At 44.6% G+C, this 21,032-nt stretch overlaps 1 protein-coding gene across 7 annotated transcripts in view; it reads left to right on the top strand.

The window, feature by feature from the left end:
- The window catches only part of DZIP1L (DAZ interacting zinc finger protein 1 like), an 83,965-nt gene that overhangs the window by 23,901 nt on the left and 39,032 nt on the right, over positions 1–21,032 (top strand). For 6 of the 7 annotated variants that reach the window (XM_054681082.2, XM_054681080.2, XM_054681079.1 and 3 more), the window contains 7 exons: positions 3,478–3,606; positions 4,962–5,024; positions 7,741–7,881; positions 10,231–10,261; positions 11,375–11,428; positions 14,362–14,495; positions 20,193–20,385. In XM_054681082.2, the coding sequence (XP_054537057.1) occupies positions 3,478–3,606; positions 4,962–5,024; positions 7,741–7,881; positions 10,231–10,261; positions 11,375–11,428; positions 14,362–14,495; positions 20,193–20,385 (745 nt within the window). The remainder of the gene's footprint in view (positions 1–3,477; positions 3,607–4,961; positions 5,025–7,740; positions 7,882–10,230; positions 10,262–11,374; positions 11,429–14,361; positions 14,496–20,192; positions 20,386–21,032) is intronic. The other variant, XM_054681083.2, reaches the window with a different exon arrangement.

The raw sequence follows: 21,032 nt of genomic DNA, 5'->3' as shown, positions 1-21,032 counted from the left end.
GGCAAAATTTAAATGAATGCATTTTTCTCCCAACAAATATTCCCTAAATACTGGTTACATGCCAGACATTCTGTTGGGGTCTTCAGAGGTCACATGTAATACCTAACATTTATGACTGTATTTACTATTTTCCAGCCCCCATGCAGTATACTTTATATACACTAACTTTTAATCTTCGTAGCAATCAACCATAACATTCTCAGAATAGGTGCATCACTGGTTTAGTACTTTCTTTTTAAAGTTTTTTTAAAAAAAGCTATTTTATTTCTTTCTCTCTTTCTTTCTGTCTCCCTCTCCTTCCTTCCTTCCTCCCTCCCTCTCTCCCTCCCTTCCTTTCTTCCTTCCTCCCTCCCTCCCTCCCCCCACCTTCCTTTCTTGCTCTCACTCTCTCGCTGTGTCGCCCAGGCTGGAGTGCAGTGGCGTGGTGTCGGCTCACCGCAACCTCCGTCTCCTGGGTTCAAGTGATTCTCGTGCCTCAGCCTCCGGAGTAGCTGGGATTACAGGCGTGTGCCACCGTTCCTGGCTAATTTTTGTATTTTTCATAGAGATGGGGTTTCACCATGTTGATCAGGCTTGTCTCGAACTTCTGACCTCAAGTGATCCACCCACCTCAGCCTCCCAAAGTGCTGGGATTTACAGGCATGAGCCACTGCGCCCGGCCGTCATTCTTTCTTTATAGGTGAAGAAATTGAGCCCATATAACTTGCCCAAGGTCACTTAGCTAAGAAGAGATGGAGCTGGGATTTGAACCCAGCTCTTTAATTTCCAAAGGTCCTATTCTTCTACTGGATATACTAACAAGTTTATGCAGGATAACCTTATTAAAGTTATCCCTGGGCTGGGCGCAGTGGCTCACACCTGTAATCCCAGCACTTTGGGAGGCCAAGGTGGGTGGTTCAGCATGACCAACATGGCGAAACCCTGTCTGTACTAAAAATACAAAAATTAGCTGGGTGTGGTGGCAGGTGCCTATAATCCCAGCTGCTTGGGAGGCTGAGGTAGGAGAATCACTTGAACCCAGGAGGTGGAGGTTGCAGTGAACTGAGATCACGCCACTGCACCCCAGCCTGGGTGACAGAGTGAGACTCCTTCTCAAAAAAAAAAAAAAAGTTATCCCTTGACCATATCTTCCCATATAAACCTGTGTGACTAAAACTGTATCAAGGAAAAATATTTTTTAAATGTATTTATCTCTCATTGGTCCTCCTAGATCAAGGAGAATCTTGTTTTTGAAAATGAACTGTCTAATAGCGTTTTTCACAATCATTCCACGTTTTACCTAAAGAAGCACCTAGGCAAATTTTTTTTCAAAAGGAAATTGTCATATGCCTGGAGTCTTGGGTGCTCCATCATCCCTGTCTGAGATGGAAAGCCAAAGGTGGAAGGTGGAGGGGTTGAAACGAGAACTCTGTGTGCACTGGGGTGGGGATGGGGGCTCCCTAAAATGACGCAAGCCCTTCCATCCAAAATGCTTCCCAGCTGGGCCAGGGATGATTGTGGCAGAGAAGATGCTGCTCCACTGTTGACCTCATGCTCCTAATATACAGCTCCACACCCATCCTTCCCAAGCGCATGCAAACATCTCCTGACCCCCACACTTCCCCGACACAGTGCTAGCTGACTAGACGTTTGATAAATAGGTATTGACAGGAATTTGAAGTTGTTGTTCAGAAACCACCTCTTCAAGGGTCAAAGGGTTACTTTTGGTCAGAAAATTATGAGTTTTGGTGAATGAGGACATAATCCTTACCATCCATGATATCCTTTTTAACTTGGATCATGTTCTCCTAAACTGGAACATGCTATCTTTTTTTTAATTAAATTTATTTATTTATTTATTTTTTTAAGACAGGTTCTCACCCTGTTGCCCAGGCTCGAGTGCAGTGGCACAATCACGGCTCACTGCAGCCTTGACCTCCCAGGCTCAAGTGATCCTCCTTCAGCCTCCTGAGTAGCTGTGACTATAGGCATGTGCCACCACACCCAGCTAATTTTTGTATTTTTTGTAGAGATGGGGTTTCGCCATGTTACCCAGGCTGGCCTCCTGGGCTCAAGTGATCTGTCCACCCCAGCCTCCCAATGTGCTGGGATTACAGGCTTGAGTCACTGCGCTTGGCCCATCTTACTCTTTTTAAAAAACCTTTCCCCTATAGGATTACTTATATTGTGTTTGTATGTTTGTGTGTCTCACCCTGTCTCCTTTCAATATTTTATTGTTTTACTTTTATTAAAGTATAGGAATCAAACTGGATACCAAATTCTCAGTGTAGTTGGGTAGTCATTTTGTTAATGTATTTTTTAAAAATTTTAAGGGTAAAACCCAGCAAGATTCCATTTAGAATGATTGTAAAAAAAACACTGTAAGATGTCCATTTTCAAAATGCAAAAAATGATTCTTCCTGATGTTAGGAAGGCCAATGAAAACTATATGTATATTGAAAATATTTTTTCCTCAGAACTTTTTCCCTGATACAGAAGTCTGAGAGCTTACTTTGGCTACATTACCTGACTAAAGAGAGAACTTTAGATTAGACCTGGGGTAAATTGAGATGCCAAACGAGTGTCTAGCTAAATGGAAATACCACGAAGGTTTGTAATGCCAAGAAAGTCAGCTCTGTGGTGTGTCATAAGCAGCATATGGAAACCAGGAGTGACACATTAGAACCCAGGAGTTGTGCATACATCTGATCAAGCATTTGACTCTGAAAATATTCAGGGAGTTTAGAAATTGTTAACCTTTGGAACCAGTATTGTTTAGCAATAGTTGAGAAGTGTTAGCAAGAATGATACCAAGTTAAACTTAGGCACTTGGAGTTACTTCCTTAAAGCCTTAATAGGGCTTATGAGTTTTATACAGTCATACAGATAGAAATATGTTGCTTTTGTTACTACGACAGTCATATATTATAAGAAATAATCAAAGGTGGGTGGAAAGGCATCCTCTCTTTGATCCAGTTTTCTGTACCTTTTCCTTCAGGTCACACACACTGCTAGCCCAGGAATCACCAGGTATTGATGACTCTACTTCAAGCTGTGCAAAGCCCTTTCTGGAGACAGCCAGGATGTTTTGTAGGGAGAGAGGCAGGAGTCCTCAGGGAGTGGCCTGGGGTGAGACCCTCCCATAGGCTCTAAGAGTCTCATTCTCATCAGTGTATTCCAGACTGAGGAAGAAATGGGGCAGCAGTCAGGAGAGCTTGGGATTTTGAGTATAGCAGAATTTAAGTGAAATGGAAACTACCCTCTTTAATTTGTTCTTCCATGGAATTGCTTTTTCTATGCAAGGGCTGAGCCCCCAGGAGAGCCCTTGTGAAGGGAATGCTGATTTGTGTGAATATCTGTAGGCGAGTAGGTATCTAGTGAGGATGAGTTGGGAGGATGAGTTGGGTAAGGCGTGCCCCTCTGATACTGTTCTGGGTATAAAAGACAACATCATGATGAGATCTTCATCTGAATAAAACTATGCCCTGGCCTTTTCAGAAACTGCGGGCACTGCAGTCCCACAGTGTGATGGAGTCCAACCTGGGATCACTGCGAGATGAGGAGTCAGAGAAGTGGCTCCGGCAGGCACGGGAGCTTCAGGCCCTGAGAGAGAAGACAGAAATTCAGGTGAGCTGATGCTCCATGCCTTTCTTCCCAGAGGAAGCCAAGAGCCATCTTCTCTTCCAATATATTCTCTCATTTATGAATGTAGAGAAGTTGAAGGACATCAAAGTTCTATATTTTCAGACCTTCTGCCAGTACATGAAAGCATAGAATAGGGTTCTCAGGTGAGGCTGGTGGTATGTGTGCAATGTCAGATTTGCCTAAGATCTTTTAAAAAATACATACAACTCTGTCTCTTATTTGGCACCTTTGCCCCATTCTGATTCTAACCCAGTTGGAAGCAACTCTTAGAAACTGTGACAGTCTCTTGGGTTTGAAGATATTTGGGATGCATCCATTGTTGTGATGGTAGTTGTTTAGCAACCAGCTCTCTGGAATTAAAAAAGCTTTAATTTGTAGCATTTGCCAATTTCCGTGGTGTAAATACTCCCAGCATGGCCGATTTCCTGCTATCAATGTGAGGTCACTGAATGGAGCCAGGAAGACTTGTGCACAGTCTGCTCTCACCAGCTGGTAGAAGGTGGCTCTGGCCACCCCTGGATGAATTTTACTGCAGTCTGGTTATAAAATGGTCTGTATCACTGATAATTCCATGGCAAAGAAGGGTAGTTGGTACAGGTGTTAAATCATGTTGTGCTTATCTTTCTGCTGTCCAGGATTCTTGAGAAAAAATGTAAAGTCTAGCTAACAATCAGCAGTAAGGTGTTTCTGCCGATTGATGTTTGACAGGTTTCACATTATAAAGAGGCCATTCTTTTCCTGAGAACTCTGTTCACATTCTTTGCCTACTTTTCTATTATTGATGTTTCCCCTGTCAATTTGCGAGTTTGTATAATGTATGGAAATTAACTCAGCCCTTTGTTGTTCTAGTTGTGGTTATTTTCCCCAGTATTCTGTTGGTCCTTCAATTTTGTATATTATGGTTTGGCCATATAACAAAGAATTAATGTTTATGTAGTCAAAATTATCCAATTATTCATATTTTCTTTATGGCCTTCCCCATTCTGAGATTTAAAAAGACAACATTCCTGTGTTTTCTTTTAGTACTTTTTGGCCTTATTTTTTGTGTTAAATCTTTGACCCACCTACAATTTATTTTGCTTTAAGATGTGTAATAAGGATCCAACTTCCTATTTTTTTTCAGGTAGCTAGCCATTTGTTCCAACACCATTAGTCAATAATCCATCTCCCTCTCCTCATACTTAGTTTCTATGTATTTCCATCTTTGTCTGGATTTTCTATTCTATTCCACTACTCTGTCTGCCTACCCATGAGCCAGTACTTTTAACTTCCTGTAGCTTTATAACATGTTTTAATACCTGCAAGGGCCCATTTGATAAGCTTTTAATCTTTTTCAGAAAACGGAGTGGAAAAGAAAAGTGAAGGAACTGCATGAAGAGCACATGGCTGAGAAGAAAGAGGTAGCTTTTGTTGGGTGATCTCGGGGAGCTTGGTTTCCTGTGACCTCCTCTCAGAATTCAGCATTCTCCACGCCCCCTCACCCACCATCTCCCCTATCTCACCTGGAACTGGTTGGCAGATGCTGCAGATATTGCTCCTGGCTACTGTCCCCATCAGTACACAGAAGGGGTGAGCTGTCCAGCCAGCAGCTTCCCTGTTCAGGAGCAGGGGCCTCCAGGCCTTCTCCTCTGAATCGAACACATCCTTTGTTCTGTGGTCTTCTTTGCAGTGACCCCTTTAGGCCCTCCAGGGAGGGTTGTTCGATAAACCTCAGATGAATCGCCTGGTCGTTTCACGTTTGGGCTCTTCTTTGAAATTCCCCCACCCTTGGAGAGAACGAGGTGGCTGTGGGCCTCAGTGATAGTTCAGCAGGAGTCCAAAGGGAAGGACTTAGATACCGAGAACAGTGAACAGGGAGCAACAGGCCTCAGGGCAGAGCAAACAGCTTCTGTAAAAATGTCCTGAGCAGGAGGCAAGTTGAGGAGGAAGCTGGTTCATAAGAGCCCCAGGTTCCGCCTGCAAAAAGCTCAGAAGATGAAAAGGCTTAGATCAGTCTGGTCCATGGTAGAGCTCCTCACTCCAGTGTAGGGAAGCACGATCACTCACATGTGATGGTTTTATTTTATCTGAAGCATTTTCTTTTTTTTTTTTAATTATTATTATTATACTTTAAGTTTTAGGGTACATGTGCACAATGTGCAGGTTAGTTACATATGTATACATGTGCCATGCTGGTGTGCTGCACCCATTAACTCGTCATTTAGCATTAGGTATATCTCGTAATGCTATCCCTCCCCCCTCCCCCCACCCCACAACAGTCCCCAGAGTGTGATGTTCCCCTTCCTGGGTCCATGTGTTCTCATTGTTCGATTCCCAACTATGAGTGAGAACATGCGGTGTTTGGTTTTTTGTCCTTGTGAGAGTTTACTGAGAATGATGATTTCCAATTTCATCCATGTCCCTACAAAGGACATGAACTCATCCTTTTTTATGGCTGCATAGTATTCCATAGTGTATATGTGCCACATTTTCTTAATCCAGTCTATCATTGTTGGACATTTGTGTTGGTTCCAAGTCTTTGCTATTGTGAATAGTGCTGCAATAAACATACGTGTGCATGTGTCTTTATAGCAGCATGATTTATAGTCCTTTGGGTATATACCCAGTAATGGGATGGCTGGGTCAAATGGTATTTCTAGTTCTAGATCCCTGAGGAATCGCCACACTGACTTCCACAATGGTTGAACTAGTTTACATTCCCACCAACAGTGTAAAAGTGTTCCTATTTCTCCACATCCTCTCCAGCACCTGTTGTTTCCTGACTTTTTAATGATCGCCATTCTAACTGGTGTGAGATGGTATCTCATTGTGGTTTTGATTTGTATTTCTCTGATGGCCAGTGATGATGAGCATTTTTTCATGTGTCTGTTGGCTGCATAAATGTCTTCTTTTGAGAAGTGTCTGTTCATATCCTTTGCCCACTTTTTGATGGGGTTGTTTGTTTTTTTCTTGTAAATTTGTTTGAGTTCATTGTAGATTCCAGATATTAGCCCTTTGTCAGATGAGTAGGTTGCAAAAATTTTCTCCCATTTTGTAGGTTGCCTGTTCACTCTGATGGTAGTTTCTTTTGCTATGCAGAAGCTCTTGAGTTTAATTAGATCCCATTTGTCAATTTTGGCTTTTGTTGCCATGGCTTTTGGTGTTTTAGACATGAAGTCCTTGCCCATGCCTATGTCCTGAATGGTAATGCCTAGGTTTTCTTCTAGGGTTTTTATGGTTTTAGGTCTAACGTTTAAGTCTTTAATCCATCTTGAATTAATTTTTGTATAAGGTGTAAGGAAGTGGAGGCATCACGCTACTTGACTTCAAACTATACTACAAGGCTACAGTAACCAAAACAGCATGGTACTGGTACTGGTACCAAAACAGAGATATAGATCAATGGAACAGAACAGAGCCCTCAGAAATAATGCCGCATATCTGCAACTATCTGATCTTTGACAAACCTGAGAAAAACAAGCAATGGGGAAAGGATTTCCTATTTAATAAATGGTGCTGGGAAAACTGGCTAGCCATATGTAGAAAGCTGAAACTGAAGCATTTTCAAACGGGAAATACATTCACATTCACATTCACATTCACATTTCCTGTTCCAGAAACAGGAGAAATATATTAAGATATAAGACACTGAGTAGAGTCTCACTCCCACCTGTCCCCATCTACCTGTCTCCAACACCTACTGCTCAGGTGACTTTTATGGCTTTCTTTTGTATTCTTCTAAAGTTTCTTTATGCAAATATTAATAAATATTTTCACTTTATTTCTGCTATTACATCAGAAGTAGCATGTTAACTTGTTTTCTTCACCTCTTGTTTTCACCTAAAAACATCCATTTGATGATTTTCAAATGGTTTTAATTTATCTGACTGTTCTTCAATGGGTGGCTACACCTTTCTCTCCTGGTCTTAAAGGCATGCATTCCATTCTTACTTCTTCTCAGGCACAGCACAAAAATGTCCCCAGACTGGAAGGTTGTCTTGTTAGAAAGCCTGTCCAGGTCTCAAAATCCTTTACTGTGCTTGCCTGGCACTTGCCTACAGGTGCTGAGCCTGCAGACACCAGGCACTAAGATGTCCCTGCAGACATTTGACTGACCAGCCATCTTGTGCCCGCCAGCTACAGGAGGAGAACCAGAGGCTCCAGGCCTCCCTGTCTCAGGATCAGAAGAAGGCAGCTGCCCAGTCCCAGTGCCAGATCAGCACCCTCCGTGCCCAGCTGCAGGAACAAGCTAGGATCATTGCCTCCCAGGAGGAGATGGTAGGTCTGCCCTTCCTTTCAGCCAGGCCTTGGTGTCCCTGGGCCTCTTTCCTGTGAGGATCTCCTTGGATTCTTCTGGGCTCATCAGTGCTAGTCTCACCACTCAGGCTCCTTAAGGAGAGAGAAGAGTCCTCTGGCATGAAGGGCACAAAATGATAAGGCTGTAGCTGCCTCCTTCCAGGCTGAAGATGTGCCATCTCCTTAGGGGCTGCTGGCAGATGGGGCCACTCTAACAGCAGAGACCATATAAAACGCTCAGCACCTCACTGATACTTTGCTTATTACCTCATTTAAGCCTCACTACTATCCTTCAAGGTAGGCATCCCCTTCTCCCCATCTTCATTCGACAGACGGTGAAATACGCTGGAGAAGGGAAGTGCCTCACTCAAGTCCTCATGGGGCACTCGGTAAGTGATGAGATTCAACTCTGGCCAGGCAGGAAGAATGCAAAGCGTGTGTTTTTTACACAATATTCTTAGGCAGAATTCCTTAACCAGTACCTTTTTCATAAACGAACAGCCTCTGATGAGGTGAGAGATAAAGCAGTGTGATGAAAAGGCACTTAGTTAGCACCTTTCTCCTAAAGCTGGCCCCTGTGACTCTTTACCTGTTGCTGACAATTCTCTGCCCAGTCGAGGCTGAGTTCCCCCTCCAGAGCCCCAGGTCTATGGAAAATCTGTATCTTCCTCTGCTGCCACCCACCTCATGGACCAGGCTCCACACAGCTTCCCTGGGCTGAGCACCCACTGTTACTGTCTAGTCCTGGCCTCTTGTTCCTGCACCCCTTGCTATTTGTGCTTTCCCACACACCCAGCCACATTTCACCCAGGTGACATAACTACCCCACTGTCTTGCTACTTTTCAGTTTCCCCCCAAAACACTCAGCTCTGCACTAAGCTCTAGTCTGGAGGTTTCCTAAGAAGGAAACCACAGCAGAGTTTCCACAGTGTTCCCTGCTGGCTGTAATGTCCTGTATGTTACTCAGAACTCTTATTTGCAAATGATTCAGTTAGGAACCTATTGGCTAAAGATAACAGAATAGTCTATTAGGGACTATTATTTTTATTTTCACAGCAAGAGAGCTGACAGTTGCTGGGCTTGGTTAGCAGAAGTAGTATGCCATTGTGAATCCAGACTGTGTTTTTCTTTTTACCATCTTCAGTGTGATGACTTTTGTTTCCCGCTTCACTTTCATGTTGCAAGCAGACTACTGTAGCCCCAACCATACAACCATATTTGGCAGAAGAAGTTGATGAAAAGGTCCCTTCCCAAGACTTGTGCTTATCTATATTATTGGTCAAAGCTGTGTCACATGGGAAACTACAGCTGCAAAAAAGGCTGGAAAAGTAAACAACTAGTTTTGCAGTTTGGAGTAGAGGTAGGCAAAGGAGACAGCAGTGGGGAATGGATACTGGATGAGTCATATGTCAGCATGTGCCACTGCAGGTAATAAAAAGCAACCGAAGCTTAAGTAGAAGAGGGAGTTTGTCATAAGGGTAGATGGAGCATCTCACAGAGCTCACGGCAGGGAGCAGCTGAGTCTGGGAGTAAACTGAAACCAGAGACATGAATGTGGTCATCAGTTTTCCTTTTCTGTGTGTCTCTGTTCCTTTCTCTATAACTGCTTTATTTTTTCCTTTTACCCTGAAGATCAGCTTCTGCTGCTTATCTGTTTTATGTGGTAAAACAAATATACGAACCAAGAAAAACCACAAACAATTGGCTGCCAGCAGCTTTGACATCATTCATTACCAGTCCAGAGCTCTTTGCCTTAACTTGGATGTTGGGTCCGGCTGTGGTGTGAAGTCTCATTGTTCACCTGTGGCTGTCCTGCCTGCAGCCATGAAGGGGGAAGGAACAGGAACTTCTTGGAGCAGGGGGGTTGAGCAGACAGTTCAGTGAATGTCTACATCTGGCCTCCTGTCCGGGAATGTGTCTGACTCCTTCCTCCCAGGGAGTGCTCTGCTCAGACGCCCACATTGTGGGAGGGAGCCTCTCCCTTGCCCTGGCTGTTTTCCATGAATTATACCAATAGGAACAACTGTGTGCCTGTCCCACTCTGTTTCTATGGGGCTCCTGCCCTCGAGCCATAATTCTTCTTTGAAGAGGGGACATTCTTGCCTCCCCACCTTGGAAAATGGAGCATGCTGCCATTCCCTTTCACACACGGACCCCAGAGATGTGTCAGGGGGCTGGGGTGGTGCATCTGAGCTCCTTCCAGTTCCCAACGTGAGTCATGGAATCTGTAGCCATCCCTTCCTCACTGTGCTAGGCAGACACACTGCTCAAAGCAGAGTTCTCACAACGTTCTCTGCTGGTTGTAACCCGCTCTATTCCACCTCTTTGCAGATCCAGTCCTTGTCTCTCAGGAAGGTGGAAGGTAAGTGTCTACACAGGGCAGTGTGTAGCAGTCTTGACTATTGTCTCTGGCTTTTCTCCCTCCTTTTCCCTCTCCCCCAGTCAATTCATGGGTGGTGGATTGGTGACAGCAGCCTGTGGACATGTAGTGTCAGGCTTCTGGGCCACACAGGCTGCAGCTCTGTTTGTGCTGAAGGCTTTCCATGCAGCTGGCAGGGCTTCTTGCCTGGCTTGCTCCTGTCTGTAAAGGGATGGAGGCAGTGGGGAGGAAGGTGGTTATGGGTGGAGTGGGGGCTCATGAGAAGGCTTTTCTAATTCACCATGCCTGCAGCGAATGAGGAAAATCAGGATTCAGGGTTGCCAGCAACTTTTACCTTGTTCCCAATGTTCAGCAAGTTGACCCCAACCCCATGTGAATGTGTCCTGTTTGGCATATACAGTCTCCTCCTCTTGGGTACTCTGGTGTGGGGATGCGTGTGTCTGTGTGTAATGGGGTGCAGGTGCTGGCATCTAAAGGTAGACGGCAACCCACAGGGGACTGCTCCTGTTTAGAGGACCTTGGACAGCCCCTTGTGAAGCTTGGCCCTTCATCCTCCACCCCCAGCTCCCCTGTCCTATGGCTTTAGCTACACTTCTGCCTTTTATTGCAAACTCACATTTCTTCCTATCCCTTGCCTTCCGCCCATCCCCTTCCCAGCCATGTAGCCAGTTCAGACAGGCCCGACCCCTGTGGCCCTGAACTTCTTGAGGGTTGGAGACCCTCTTGAGGGATGGAGCTAGAGCAGAGCCATTGATAATAGACATGTGCCACACCCTTCCCCAGCCACTTCAGATTTATCATCTCATTACATGGCTCACTATTGAATTATCCTCATTTTCTAGATGGGGAAACTGAGGCTTAGAGGGGTTCAAGGACTTGCCATCTCTTGCACAGATAGCGAGGGGCAAAGCTAGTGTGTGGACTCTGATCTTTCTGCCCCCAGTGTCTGCTCCGTCCTGCCTCTCTCCAGTCAAGATGCACTGACTGGAGGGTTTTCTCTTTCTGGCTCATACTCAGCTGGGGTTCTGTACTTTTCTTCTAGTCAGGGATGGGGTCCAGGGCACTGGTGCCACTAACTGTTCCTCCTCTCTTCAGGGATCCACAAGGTGCCAAAGGCTGTGGACACAGAGGAGGACTCTCCGGAGGAAGGTGGGACCTTACTTTCTTTCCTGGGTGTCCAGTGCAGAAACAGATTTGCTGCCCTCCTCCTTGTTTAGTTTGTCTCTACTTAACTGTATCTGGACATCCGAAGCTGGAGTGGAGGGAACTAAGGACATGAAATAATATTTCTTAACACCTTCTGTGTGCCAGGCATGTGACATGCAGGTACTAACATACAATCTGCTGGTTTAGTGATGGGGAAGCCCAGGCCTAGAGAGGGTCATTAGCTTGTCCAGAGTCACAAAGCTAGCAGGTAGCTGAGTGAGGATTTGGAGGGACGTCTGATTCACAGCCTGCCCTACTGACTGTCACCTGCGACTATGCAGAACAGTGGAAGAGAACTCGCTGAGTTGACTTAAAATGGCCTTTGCTGTTTTATTCTACATTGTGAGTGTGCTGCAGACAGGTCCCACAGGGCCTGACTAATGCATAGGAATCCACCTCGGCTCCCTTTTCAGAGCATTGGGCACCTGCTGTTTTTATTCACCCTATCCGGTGACTGACTCTGATTTGCAGACCTCTCAACCAGATGTAGCCAAGGGATGCAAAAGAAAAGTGAAAAAAAGAGAGATGCTCCCTGACTGCAAGAAGATCTTAGGGATAGTTAGGGAGAGGAAGCTCCCAGGACAGATGAGTGAGTGCTGACTGGAAAAGCTACTGACCAGGTCCCGTTTGTTTGAGCAAGGCAATGATATGACAATTTCAGAGTTCCCCAATGGACACACCCAGACAAGTTTTAATTGTGCCATCAAAGAGCTCATCATGGGGTATTTTATTTTTTAAGTAATGTTTTTCTTTATTTTTGAGATGGTAATCTATGCACTTTGGGAAAAAAAAGGAATGGTATAAAAGGGTATACAGTGAGAAGGAGGCCTCCCTTCTGCCCAGCTATCCAGTTTCCTCTCCAGAAGTTTCACTGTTAATGGTTTCTCATTTATCGTTCCATGCTACATGGGAATATGTGCAAATATAAGCACATGTGTGTACCCATTCTTCTCCCTTTTCCCAAATGGGAACACACTGTACACATTGTTCTGCAGTTAGTTATATTGTTAACAACTTACTTAGGAAATGGTTTCATATCCCTTTAAAGAGAACTGCTTCATTATTTTTTCAGGGCTTTGCAGTCTTCCCTTAGATGGATGAACTAAAATTTATTTAACCAGTTAGTCCTCTACTGCCTCCGCCTACCCTCCCAGTGCATTTAACCTTGGGATACAGTTGTAAAAATTAGAATTGCGTATCACTTTTGAGGAAGGTATCTGTTGAGTAACTCAGATAGGATGAATCACATCTTCAAACAGTGGATGCAGGGTTCTAGAGAGGAGGAGGCTGAGACTGATGAGTCAGGGGATCCCGTGGCCATGCCCCTGCTGTTACAGTGGAGGTTTTACTTGCTTACTACACTGTTTGTCTACCTCTTCCTGTCCCAGACCAGCAGGCAAGAGCATCACTTGGGAATTTTTTAGAAATACAAAGTTGTAATTCTCAGGCCCCATGCCAGACAAATTGAAGCAGAAACTCTGGGGGCAGGACCCAGCAGTCTGTTTTCAGACACTCTCCAGGGCATTCTGATTCTTGCTCAAGTTTGAGAACCACTGTGAGACCAGTGGCTGTCTACAACTGGCTAAACATTAAGAATCACCCAGGAAGCTTGAACTGTCTGGAGGACCACGCTACACCCCCACATTACCTAAAGCAGAACATGGAGTGGGTGGGTTCCAGGCATCAGTAGCATTTAAAGCTCCGCAGGTGATTCCAATGTGCAGACAAGGTTGAGGCTCATGTCCTGGTGTAAACTTTATTGAGCAGAATCACGCAGGGTCAGAGGTGAATGGGTGGTAGGGGAGGAGTTATTATAACCCAGATTTTTGGGTCCCACCTGTAGAATTTTTGATTCAGTAGATTTGGAGTGGGAGCTGAGAATCTGCATCTCACAAGTTACCAGGTAATGCTGATGCTTTGGCTCACAGTTAAGGACCATTGTCCTAGAATCATTGTTTCTCAGGCTTCGCTGTTTATTAGAATATCTAGAGAATTTAAAATATAAATATCAAGCGTTGGGGTCCACCTTGAGAGATTCTGATGGAATCAGCCTGGGGTGATTCCAACTCGCAGCCAGCAGTGAAATTCACCACCCTTGATTGTGAGTGAGGTCCTTCGGGGATGAGAGATGGGCTTCTGTGTCCTTAGCATCCAGCCCTAGCCTGATTACACTCATGCTACTTGTTCAGTTAATGTCTACTGAGTGAGTCAAAGGGCTTGGTCCTGGTCTTACCACAGAGGCCCCCAGATGGAACCTGAAGAACACTGTAGGAGGCCTTCCCTGACTCACCTTGGACTGCTCCTTTGTAGCATTTACCACATTTAATTGTAATTGCTTATTTTGCTAGCCTCAGGTCAGTATTTCTTAAAGTATGGTCTGTGGCTTACCTCCATCAGAATCATCTCAGTATGTTAAAATGTAGATTCTAGGGTCCTCCCCCAGACCTATGGAATCAGACTCTTCGAAGGGTGAGGTGAGGGACTATTAATTTTTAACCCATGCCCAGGTGATTCTGATATATGCTAAAGTTAGAGGGAGAATCTCCGGTTTAGACAGTAAACTTGAGGGAGCAGCGATCTGTCTCTCTTGTTCACCAGTTTATCACCTGGACCAGAATTGAGCCTGGCATGGAAACGAGATGAGGGTATCAGGTGGGGCTAGGATTAGGCTGGAACCCACAGCAGTGGGGCCTGGAATCTGAGATCAGAAGGGAGCCCAGAGAACAAGCTGCTTTAGGGGCTCAAGTGCAATCTCCAAGTCCTGAGTTAACCGACCAGGATTCCTGGCAGTGTGAGGGCTCGGCAGGTGCAGTAGGGCTCTGGGAATGGAGAACTCAGGTGCCCAGGCTGATCTGGGTGATTGTCTCATGCTACAGAGATGGAGGACTCCCAGGATGAACAGCACAAGGTGCTGGCAGCTCTGAGGCGTAACCCCACTTTGCTGAAGCACTTCAGACCAATCCTGGAGGACACCCTGGAAGAGAAGCTCGAAAGCATGGGGATAAGGAAGGTGAGTTTCAGGGCCATCGTTTTAAGGGCTGATACCTACGATTTAGACACTAAGTGTTCTCAGACAGACAAATGATCGATTGTTCTTTGCATTGTGAGCTCATTCATCTCACTTGTGGCAGCCCGGGCTCCTCTGGCATCTGCACGCCTTTCTCACTTCACAGCGGCAGTGTGATATCTTTCCTCTGTTTCTCCAGCAGCTTCTCAAGACTGGCCCTATTTGGCTGGTGATGCTACCCTGAGTCCTGATTGCTCAGTGTTCTCCACTCATTGGTTACTTCCCTCTGTGTCTCTAAATTTTTTGCTAGAGGGAATTTAATTGGGTCAATCTGGCCTGTGGATAGGTCCCCCCTTGGGTAAGTATCCATCTGCAAGCCCATCATCTGTGGTACATGTGGCTGTGTCCACTCAGCAGGTGGCTGTGTGTGGGCATCACTGAAAGCTGTGTCTGACACCAATTATTATTTTTTTTGAGAAGTAATAACTTATATTTTCCTATAGATTTTTAGCAGTTACATATATGTATGTATATACATGTATGCATGTATATTTTATTTTCAGATAAAATATCTGAAATTTAATTTTTTTTTATTTCAGTGGGTTTTTGGGGAACAGGTGGTGGTTGGTTACATGAATAAGTTCTTTGGTGGTAATTTCTGAGATTTTGGTGCACCCATCACGTGAACAGTATACACTGTACCCAGTGTGTAGCCTTTTATCCCTCGCCCCCCCCATGCCCTTTCCCCCAAATCCCCAAAGTCCAATGTACCATTCTTATGCCTTTGTGTCCTCAGAGCTTAGCTCCCACATAGGAGTGAGAACATACGATGTTTGGTTTTCCATTCCTAAGTTCACTTAGAATAATAGTCTCCAATTCCATCCAGGTTGCAGCAAATGCCATCATTTTGTTCCTTTTTAGGGCTGAGTAGTATTCCATGGTATGTATATATATCAGTTTCTTTATCCACTCATTGATTGATGGGCATTTAGGCTGGTTCCACATTTTTGCAATTGCAAATTGTGCTGCTATAAACATGCATGTGTAAGTATCTTTTTCATGTAATGACTTCTTTTCCTCAGTGTAGATACGCAGTAGTGGGATTGCTGGATCAAACGGTAGATCTCCTTTTAGTTCTTTAAGGAATCTCCACACTTTTCCATAGGGGTTGTACTAGTTTACATTCCCACCAACAGTGTAAAAGTGTTCCCTTTTCACCACATCCATGTCAACATCTATTAATTTTTGATTTTTTGATTATGGCCATTCTTGTAGGAGTGAGGTGGTATCACATTGTGGTTTTGATTTGCATTTTCCTGGTAATTAGTGATGCTGACCATCGCCACTCTGGGAAGCTCTCTCCTCATTTAAGGACAGTCTGGAGTCCTTAGGACCTCCAGTGCTGCTACCCAAGGCTTCTGGGCCCACTCCTCAGCCACTCGTCCTGATCCATTGTCTCCTTGGGTTTGGATTATTCTTGTTTCTCTAGTTCCATGAGGTGTGACCTTAGATTATCTATTTGTGCTCTTTCAGCCCTTTTTTTTTTTTTTTTTGAGACGAATCTCGCTCTGTCACCAGGCTGGAGTGCAGTGGTGCAATCTCGGCTCACTGCAACCTCTGACTCCCTGGTTCAAGGGATTTTCCTGCCTTAGCTTCCTGAGTAGCTGGGATTACAGGCACGTGCCACCCCACCCAGCTAAATTTTTTTGTATTTTTAGTAGAGACGGGGTTTCACCATGTTGGCCAGGATGGTCTCGAATTCCTGATCCACCCACCTCGGCCTCCCAAAGTGCTGAGATTACAGGCGTGAGCCACCGCGCCAGGCCGCAGACTTTTTGATGTAAGCATTTAATGCCATGAACTTTCCTCTTAGCACTGCTCTTGCTGTATCCCAAAGGTTTTGATAGGTTGTGTCACTATTATTGTTCAGTCAAAGAACTTTTAAGTTTCCATCTTGATTTTGTTGTTGACCCAACGATTATTCAGGAACAGGTTATTTAATTTCCATGTATTTGCATGGTTTTGAGGGTTTCTTTTGGAGTTGATTTCCAATTTTATTCCACTGTGATCTGAGAGAGTGCTTGATATAATTCCGATTTTCTTAAGTTTACTGAGACTTGTTTTGTGGCCTATCATCTGGTCTATCTTGGAGAATGTTCCATTCTGTGCTGATGAATAGAATATATATTCTGCAGTTGTTGGGTAGAATGTTCTGTAAATATCTGTTAAGTCTATTTGTTCTAGGTTATAGTTTAAGTCTGTTGTTTCTTTGTTGACTTTCTGTCTTGATGACCTGTCTAGTGCTGTCAGTGCAGTCTTGAAATCCCCCACTATTATTGTGTTGCTGTCTATCTCGTTTCTTAGGTCTAGTAGCAATTGTATTATAAATTTGGAAGCTCCAGTGTTAGGTGCATATATATTTAGAATTGTGATATTTTCCTGTTAGACTAGTCCTTTTATCATTATATAATGTCCCTGTTTGTCTTTTTTAACTGCTGTTGCTTTAAAGTTTGTTTTGTCTGCTATAAGAATAGCTACTCCTGCTTGCTTTTGGTATCCATTTGCATGGAATGTTTTTTTCCGCCCCTTTACCTTAAGTTTATGTGAGTCCTAATGTGAGTTTAGGTGAGTCTTCTGAAGACAGCAGAAACTTGGTTGGTGAATTCATATCCATTCTGCCATTCTGTATCTTTTAAGTGGAATATTTAGGCCATTTACATTCAATGTTAGTATTGAGATATGAGGTACTATTCTATTCATTGTGCTATTTGTTGCCTGAATACCTTGCCTTTTTTTTTTTCGTGTATTATTGTTGTATAGGTCCTATGAGATTTATGCTTTAAGGAGGTTCTGTTTTGTTGTATTTCATGGATTTGTTTCTGTATACATATGTAACAAACCTGCATGTTGTGCACATGTACCCTAAAACTTAAAGTATAATTAAAAAAATTAAAAAAAAAAGATTTAGAGATCCTTTTAGCAGTTCTTGTAGTGCTGGCTTGGTAGTGGCGGATTCTCTCAGCATTTGTTTGTCTGGAAAAGACTGTATCTTTCTTTCATTTATGAAGCTTAGTTTCACTGGATACAAAATTCTTGGCTGATAATTGTTTTGTTTAAGGAAGCTAAAGAATAGGACCCCAATCCCTTCTAGCTTGTAGGGTTTCTGCTGAGAAATCTGCTGTTAATCTGAGAGGTGTTCCTTTATAGGTTACCTGGTGCTTTTGCCTCACAGCTCTTATGATTCTTTCCTTCATCTTGACTTTAGATAACCGGTTGACTATGTGCTTAGGTGATGATCTTTTTGCAATGAATTTCTCAGGTGTTCTTTGAGCTTCTTGTATTTGAATGCCTAGGTCTCTAGCAAGGCTGGGGAAGTTTTCCTCAATTATTCCCTCGAAGATGTTTTCAAGCTTTTAGATTTGTCTTCTTCCTTGGGAATAACGATTATTCTTAGGTTTGGATGTTTAACACGGTCCCAAGCTTCTTGGAGACTTTGTTCATTTTTTTAAAATTCTTTTTTGTCTTCGATGGATTGTGTTAATTCGAAAGCCTTGTCTTTGAGCTCTGAAGTTCTTTCTTCTGCTTGTTTGATTCTATTGCTGAGACTTTTCAGTGTATTTTGCATTTCTCTAAGTGTGTTTTTGATTTCCAGAAGTTGTGATAACTTTTTATTTATGCTATCTATTTCACTAAAAAATTTTCCTTTCATCTCTTGTATCACATTTTTTATTTCTTTAAGGTGGGCTTCACCTTTCTTTGGTCCCTCCTTGATTAGCTTAATAATTGACCTTCTGAATTCTTTTTCTGGCAATTCAGAGATTCGTCTTGGTTTGGATCCATTGCTGGTGAGCTGGTATGATTTTTGGGGGTGTTAAAGAACCTTGTCTTGTCATATTACCAGAATTGTTTTTCTGGCTCCTTCTCATTTGGGTAGACTATGTTAGAGGGAAGATCTGGGATTCAAGAGCTGCTGTTCAGATGCTTCTGTCCTATGGGGTGCTCCCTTGATATAGTACTCTCCCCCTTCCCCGAGGAATGGGGCTTCCTGAGAGCTGAACTGTAGTGATTGTTTTTGATCTTCTGGGTCTAGCCACCCAGTAGAGTTACAGGCTGGTACTGGGGAGTGTCTGCAAAGAGTCCTGTGATGTGATCCATCTTCAGGTCTTGCAGCCGTGGATACTATTCCAGCACCTGCTCCAGTGGAGGTAGTAGGGGAGTGAAGTGGACTCTTGAGGGTCCTTGTTTTTTCTTTTCGTTTGTTTAGTGCATTGGTTTTGTGTTTGTTGGCCTCCAGCTAGGAGGTGGTGCTTTCAAACTGTGGTCCTATAGGGAGGATGCATACTTGCCTACTTGTCCTAGGGACACCTGGTTAAGTATTCAGGTTTCTCAGGCGGTGGGCAGGGCCATACAGCTCCTAAGGGATTATGACCTTTGTCTTCAGCTACCAGGGCAGGTGCAGGAAGACCACCAGGTGGGGCCAGGGATAGACATGTCTGAGCTCAGCCTCTCCTTGGGTGGGGCTTGCTGCAGCTACTGTTGGGGATGAGGGTGTGATTCCCAGTCCAATGGAGTTATATTCCCAGGGGGATTATGGCTGCCTCTGCTGAGTCATACAGGTCGCCAGGGAAGTGGGGGAAATCTGGCAGTCACAGGCCTCAGCCCGTCTCCACGCAGCCTGCGGTCCTAAAGTCCGGTCTCACTCGCACTGTGCCTCACCAACAGGAGCAAGTCTATTTCCAAGCAGCCAGTGACCAGGGCTGGGAACTTGCCCCAGACCACAAACCTCCCCATTGAGAAAGCAAGCAGACTCAGGTTTTCGGCATCTCAGGGAGTCTGCAGCAGTGATCCAGTTCCTTTACAGGGTCTATGGATTCTCTCTCCAACTAGTATTTGAATGCCATTGTGCTTAACCAGAACACGTATGTTATTATTAGAAGCACCAATGAAATCTATTATTAAATAAAAACACACCTATTATTAAATTAGCCAAGCATTACACTATTGGAATACTGTTTGTGTAGAGTAAGTTAGAAAAAAAAAATAGACAACTAGGGTTATTTTAGGAAGAATGGTCACTACTTTGATTGTTTTCAACTACTGACTACTCTAACTTTGGCCCTATATTCAGATTTGATTAAGACATTCCTTTCTACCCTTGCATGAATCCTCATCTTGGATTCAGATGCCTCCCTGGACTCTCCCATGGGCTCTGGGTGGACGTCAAAAGCTCGAGCAACTTCCAATAGGTCTTGAAAGGGTACTTGGATTGTGTTTACAGCAGTTTAGTTTTTTAAACATTGTTAGCCATGGACAGTGTGTTTGGCATAATAATAGTAATTGGGAGTACAAAAATGAGCAAGCCGTGGTCTCTTATCCTAGGATTCAGTCAGATGGTAGAAAAGCATGTTCCAACGAAGTCCCTTATGCTATGATGTGGTCAGAATTGTGACGCAGTCCTTTGCATTATCCTGCTGTGCACATTTTGATGGGGCTCCCAAACCCTGAACCATTGCACTTTCAGCAACTTTGAAGCCACTGCTTACCCTTCTCTAATCCTCATTTCATGCCCCCAAGTCCTGCAAGAAAAGCACCAGGCACTGATCACAGACTCCCAGGCCAGCAGCAGCAGGTGTGAGAGGCTTAGGGGAAGGAGAAGAAGGGTAGCCTCTCTCTGTAAAGGTGAACTCCTGTCTCCTCTAGGATGCAAAGGGAATCTCGATTCAGACTCTCAGACACCTGGAATCCCTGCTGAGAGTCCAGCGGGAGCAGAAGGCCCGGAAGTTTTCTGAATTTCTGAGTCTGAGGGGAAAGCTTGTCAAGGAAGTCACCAGCAGAGCGAAGGAGAGACAGGAGAATGGCGCTGTGGTGTCCCAGCCAGACGGGCAGCCTTCAGGTACACTGGGGAGAGGGCTCGCTCAGGGCTGTGACCTGTAAGGGTCCCATTCTTGCCAAAACTTGTTTGCACATGAGGAGGGTATAGTCTGTGTCCCCCATTCGGGGCACTTCTCTGAAGGGCTGAGCTGGTAGGGTCGTTACAGGGGACTGAATCCAGAAGTTCTCTGTTGAGGAAATAGGATCTGGGGTGGAGTGGGGGCATTTGTCCAGGGTCACTCGGGGAAGTTGGAGGAGAGCCGGAGCTGGAGCCTGTTGTCAGCCTGAACTGTCCCTGTGCAGACATGCTGCCTCCCTTAGCACCTTCATTCTGTTTGGCTTGTTGCGACCACAGTTGAGTGTCTCTTCAACAGAGAGCAGCCTATTCAGTTTCTGGCTCTACACACCAGGCATGCCAGCCTGGGGAGGCAGGCAGAGGCCTGGGAGCATTGAAGCTGCAGGTGGAGGCAAATATCAATCGAATGTAAACTTCTGCAGAGCTCAGATAGCCCCTGCTCTGGCCATGGGAGAGCATGAGAGGCTGGGCCAGTTCTGCACGCAGATGAATTCTCAGAGCTCATAGTTGGTTCCTTGGGCCAGGTCATAGCTGCTACTTTACCATTTGTCCATGCTCTGGGGGTCATGACAAGAGAAGACCCTGTGGTTCTG

The sequence above is a fragment of the Pan troglodytes genome, chromosome 2 (assembly GCF_028858775.2).
Source record: "Pan troglodytes isolate AG18354 chromosome 2, NHGRI_mPanTro3-v2.0_pri, whole genome shotgun sequence".
NCBI classification, from domain to species: Eukaryota; Metazoa; Chordata; class Mammalia; order Primates; family Hominidae; genus Pan; species Pan troglodytes.
This window is presented reverse-complemented; position numbering and strand designations above follow the sequence as displayed.